Source organism: Sapajus apella, unplaced genomic scaffold, assembly GCF_009761245.1.
Source record: "Sapajus apella isolate SASKATOON/1434 unplaced genomic scaffold, GSC_monkey_1.0 scaffold7, whole genome shotgun sequence".
NCBI classification, from domain to species: Eukaryota; Metazoa; Chordata; class Mammalia; order Primates; family Cebidae; genus Sapajus; species Sapajus apella.
This window is the reverse complement of record NW_022436947.1, coordinates 34183535-34189411: the sequence shown is the minus strand read 5'-3', so window position 1 is coordinate 34189411 and position 5877 is coordinate 34183535. Positions and strand designations below refer to the sequence as shown.

General features: G+C 43.8%; 1 protein-coding gene across 1 annotated transcript; it reads right to left on the bottom strand.

The window, feature by feature from the left end:
* Positions 1-622: 622 nt before the first annotated feature.
* Positions 623-5055, bottom strand: CCDC71L (coiled-coil domain containing 71 like). Its single transcript, XM_032276320.1, has one exon. The coding sequence runs from the start codon at positions 4744-4746 to the stop codon at positions 4039-4041; it is 708 nt and encodes a 235-aa protein (XP_032132211.1). The 5' UTR covers positions 4747-5055; the 3' UTR covers positions 623-4038.
* Between the last annotated feature and the right edge of the window lie 822 nt (positions 5056-5877).

Genomic DNA, 5877 nt, shown 5'->3' with positions numbered 1-5877 from the left:
AGTCACGAAGGTATACATAACAATTCCATCCCAGGCTCTGTTACTCCACACCTATTACACTACGCTGTCTCCAACTAATAGGAACTCAGGTACAAAGACAAATTGAGCCCACACAATACTATCTGTGAATCTGGCCCTTGCTGTGCTGTTCACTAATACTCCACTTCTGTCTTCTAGATTCTAATGAAAATTCTAGCCCCCTACCCTTATTCTGTGGAGCAGCCCTTACCGCTGGCACTCAAATGGAGCACTCTCACTTCCTTCATTCTATAAAAGAGCGGGAGCTTTAGACCTTTTTTTCATCATCACAGAAGCACCTCAGGTCAGGGTTTAGAGAATTCTGAATTTTGATGCATTTTTTGTAGGATATTCTATTGCTGGCAAACTGGTTAATAACTTGGGCTTGTAGTACCATTCTAGAAATTCACTAGACAGTTAAAGAATTGATGTAACACAGACTCCTGAGTTAGCACAAAAAACAAATCTTGAGATTTCTGGGAGTTTGAAGTTCACAAAAAAGTCAAAATTTATCAAATTGTAAATTAAGATGTTTTCTGAGTCACATGCAAACACAAATACTATTTAAAAAATGTTCAAATCATTAGAAAAACTAGACACTGCATATTCTCTAAAATTTATTTACAGTTAATAAGTTAAAAAGCAAAGTACAAGCAGATTATAAATCTTAACCATATGCACATCAAACTGTCCAGGGAAACACTTCGATTCCATTACAAACAATTGTTTTCTAATGCACTTAAGACATAATAGTCTATCAAAAAATATTTTAAACACACCAATAAAGTAAATATTAGGCATATACGTCCATTAAAAACCATTAAAGAGTCCTGTGGCAACCCTTAAAACGATGAAAAACTTTTGAGTTCAAAACTGCTCAGATATTTTGTATTCAAATATTTTTAAAATTTACTAAAGAGTTTTTTAAAAAATAGTACTATCATTTGCACACAGCAGATCCATAGGTGTCAGTCACCAGCTTAAGTTACGCTTGTCAATAGAGTATTCAAACTTGAACAAAATGAATACACACCACAACAGCGACACTTTGCACTATCAACAATGAAGCTTGGCGTCAACAATTATGACGTTACTGGTTTTAGTAACATAAAAATATGTTGCTGGTTGACCAGAAGGATAAAAATGACATCAGGAATCTCAAAAGGTTATGTGAGGTGCCAGTCACCACATTTAGGCACTCAGGAGTTAAAAATCAAATAAAAGCATAGCAAGGTGATGAATTTCCTCCTGGCTTCCCCTTCTACTTGTGCCATATGAGATATAAGAGAAGGCAAGAGAATGAATGAAGATCATGGGATTTCTTTCAAAAACTATACACAAGCTAAGTAAATTACAGACTTCACTTTAGAGGACAGTAAGTGGATGCCTCATCATAAAGGCCACTATGCCAAGTTTATTTTCACATTCGGCCCCAAAGTACCCATGAAATACTTTCACTTTCCTATTAGTGTACAGTCAACTATATAAGATTTTGCTTCACATTTTAAAAGTTGTAACATAGGTTTTTACCAGAGGAAACAGCAAAAATAAAGATATTTTACATCTTATTTCACAGACTAGAAATGGCATAATTTTTTAATAGCCCAGATGAACACCATATTGAATTCAAGATGAAAAATCAGATCCAAAATGGCATCAGATACCCCAAATAATCCAAATAAGCATTTATGAGTTCAAGTAGGCTAAAGTAACAAGGCATAGGAGAGAAAAATGTCAAGAATCTCAGTTACAATAAATGGTGTCAAGGGTTATGTCTCACCTGTGTGCTGAGCAGCTATCCTCCCAGGTAAGCCGAATTTCAAAATCCTCTGGAAAACTATCTAGATAAGCTATATGTTGAAATTACATTCTAATATGGCCATTGGATTTATTTGTAATTATTATAAAACTATATACAATAGTGAAGTTGTACAAATACATTTTTTTCCAGGTGCTAGTTAGCTATAAAAGTTAACAATATATTTTTGGGAAGAAAACCCTATGCATCTAAAATACAATTGGTAATGAAAGCTAATAACCAAAAGAATATGTCTCAGCTTCCTATCACAAATATAATTTAACATTCTCCATCTTCTAAATAATTATTCATTTTTGTTTACTCATGTGACAGTGTTTGTAACAATGCATTATCATTGAGTAGTGAATAAAAGACCAAGGCTTACTAGAAAATTGGCATAAAGTTATACGTGTGTGCGTGTGTGTGTGTGTGTGTGTGTGTATTCTTTTAACAAAACAAAAACACTGAAATTAAAGTCACAACACTCTTATATGGACTACTAAACTTGAAATATTCATTTCAGAAAGCTATGCCATTTGAATTCTAGGAACACAAGAGTTAAAATTGCAACTCTCATTATTGTCCTAAGAAGCTGCCAAGCAGAGATAAACTTTAGCATTAAGGATTTCACATGTCAAGTTCCAGCCCAGTATGGATCGTTTTATGGCAGAATATTTAAATTTCAAATAATAGTGGTACAAAAACACTACTTGACCCTTTAGGTATTGCAGTAAAAGCTGGCTGTGGCACCACTGGCTAAAAACCATTAAGTCTTCCTGCCACAAATGACCAAAGGCACTTGGATAATCAAGAATTCCACACTGGGCCATATGGTATAAACACTATAAAAGCGTAAAGCAGCAGGGTCAGTAACCTGCGTGGCTCGCCTGTTTAATTGCTGTGGTCTTCAGCTGTCAAAGACCTAGAACTGCAGACATGAGTGGCAAGAAGGTTAAAAAAATGATGGGACCAAAAAGTCAACTTAAAGTCAACTAATATTCATGATGTTTGTAAAAAATATTAGTCTAGACATTTCTTGTTATCCAACAACAACAAAAAAAGGAAATAGATTTTACCCAAAGTAACCTCAACCAGTTATTTGATATCAAGAAATGCCTCCACCCCTCTTGATCATTAATAGTTCTCAGAACTCTAATGGGTATTCTGTACATCATTTTAGTCATAATGTTTACACACAAGCATCTCTCCTATGCAAGTCCCATTTTAAAATACATTTTCCTTGTAATGTAATTTAAAATACATAATACTTTAATGCGTAATATTCCTGGATTTGTATGTTAGACCAGGAGAGGGGCCAAATGATCTCCAGTCAGATTCCAGTCACTCTTGCAACCAAAGCCGGTTCTTCACAATTCGCTCATTTTTTTAATCACACGCCATATGGTTTCCAATGCATTTTTTTATTCAATTCAAGAGAATTTAACAAGTTAATTTTTCCTAAACAAAAGTTTTCATGTGTATTCTACCATTTTTAGGAGCTCAGTAAATATAAACATTGTTTCAATACAAAACCTTTAGAAACGCCTTGAAAATGTTTAAAGTTATATTTTGCATGTCTTTGTTTGTAATCACTGAGCCCATACAAATCCTTACACTACTAACATTCACAAGCTTGAACCTCTTAAAAAATATCCTCATCAAAGCTTTGGAATCCAGTAAAAATTAGGATACAAGTGGGCTTCAGAATACCCTGAGCACGAACTAGTGCAACACCACATGTTCGAACTTCTGTCCAGAAAGAAGGGTGGCAGTGAAAAAAAGGGAGAGATAAAGAGCAAGTAAATTCTGGCTTTATTATACAAGCACAAAACCAAATTCCTTTGGAAAAATAATGTCTTCTTCGGAGGACTTCCAGATCAGTGAGGTAGAGTCCAACAGGGAGAAAACCCTAAGGTCCTGGAGACGTCTCAATCTGGGGTCAGGAAGGGACCTCCCCTGTGGGTCCGGCTGTCCCCTCCATCTGCAGGCTGGGTGAGGGAGGCAGCAGAGGCCACACTTGCCCCGGAGTCCAAGACGACGGCGCCACGGCCCGGGGGCGCAGAGCAGGGACAACCATCTGGTGACTTCTTCGCGCATAAAGTGCACTGGGGGCCGGGGTCCTGGCCGGATCTGTAAACACTCGACTGACACTTGTTCATTCCTCCGGGCGGAAGCTCTGTCCCAGGGTCGGAGCCGGCAGGAGGCGCTACGGAGGCCGCGCCTCACGCTCGGGGCACCGGGAAGCGGCGGAGCCTCACCATGGGTTCCAGATTCACTTGCAGGATCTGACGTGCCCTGCGCCGCGCCGCCGCCAGGCTGCGCTCACCCCACACGTCGCTGCCGACGCGGATGGTGGGGAAGGTGGTCAGCGTCGGGGTGGCCGCCCTCCAGATCTCCTCCAGGGTGCGGCCCCCGAAGCAGGGCCCGGGAACCACAGGCTTGGCGGGGCAGCTCTCCTCTGGGGCTGGCAGCGGCGCGGGTGGCAGCTGGGGCTTCCTCCTGCGGGCGGCAGTCGCCTGGGCTCCGCGGCGCCTCCTCCTGGCCATGGCGCGCGGTGCCGGCCGGCGCGCCTGGCTGCGGGCAGTGGGGGGTAACGGCGGGTCGGGCACCAGGGCCCGGCAAGAGGAGTAGCCGTAGACGTCCTTGCTGCGCAGGATGTGCGGAGAGAACTGGTGCTTGAGGCTGCAGAGGAAGCTCCAGAGCTCCGCGTCCGAGCTCATGAACTCCGTGCTGCGGGGCATGAAGATCTTGAAGGCGTCGCCCAGCGCCTTGGTGCTGTCAGCCAGCGACAGTTGCGACCGCGAGTACACCACCTTCTCCTCCCGCGCCTCCAGCCCGGCCCCGTCTTCTGCCCTAAAGCCGCCGCTCCGGGCGGCCGCAGCTGGGGCGACCGGGGGACGGCGCCGCCGCCTCTTCATGCTGCGACGCATCCAAGGCCGCTCGGGGCCGCTCGCACTTGCCAAGGGGCTGCTCGTACTCGCCGGTCCCGCTGCCGCCGCTGCCGTCCCACTCCGCGGCGGCTCCGCGGCGGCGGCCGCTGCTGGCGTCTGTAGCTACTTTTCTCGCCTCTGCCGCCGCCCCTCCCCCTCTGAGGGCGGAGGACGCGGGCGAATATCCTGCCGCCCGGTACAAGATGGCGGCCAGCGCCCACCCCTGGGCTTTGTCATTGGACAGCACCTCGCCCCCCTGGTTTCTCTTTCTTCTCCTCTCTTGCCTCTTTTCACCGGCTGCCTTTCTTTAAATGTGCCCGCCTCAGGCCCCTCCCACCACAGCCCCGACTCCACCCATTGGGTGCTCTCAGAAGAGGGGTGGGGACTGATGAGGGAAAGGCCAGTTCCTGGAAGATGGTGCTGGGGTGGGTGATGGTGATGGCCTTTGAATGTAAGTCAGTGGTTGGGTGGTTCTAGGAGGGTTGCAACGTCTAGAGTAAGAGGGTGAATGTTGGCTCCACCTTGGGAAGAGAGACTCTTAGAGTGAGGTGGTGTGCAGTTGTGGATTGAGCTGGGAGCTCTACCAGTGTGAACAACAAAGAGATTTGCCTAAAGGATGTTGCTGGTATCACGGCTAGGGAATTTGGGTTTAAGTCTAGGGGAAATGGGCCTTTCACAATTCCCATTCACCCTCTCAAAGGCCTCTTCTGACATCTTCATTCAAAACTCTTCCGTCTTGACCCCAGTCCATCTCAAGAAGCCAGTAGTAATCCAGAATCATTCAGGTAATGTGCGTGGGTGGCAGCTGAGAGAGTGAAGTCTCCCTCTGGACATTGGAGCTATCTTCATATTTAAGAGAGACTCTGCTTATCCAGAAAGCAAAGCATCTCATACCCTATAAAACTAACTACACTTTACTCAAATTGATCAAAGATCAAGTGCAATAAAGCCATTCTGTGTAAAAAAAAAAAAACACATACATACATATATATATATATATATATATATATATATATATATATATATATAGTTTTAAATACACAGCTCTTTAAGAGTGCCAGTTCATTTTTCATTTAGTTTTAAAATGTCAGAGCCATCCCTATCATTTAGAAAGGATGCATCATTGCAAAC

Bases quoted from the DNA above. Each gene is read 5' to 3' on its own strand.
- CCDC71L (XM_032276320.1), bottom strand. From the start codon at position 4,746: ATGCGTCGCAGCATGAAGAGGCGGCGGCGCCGTCCCCCGGTCGCCCCA.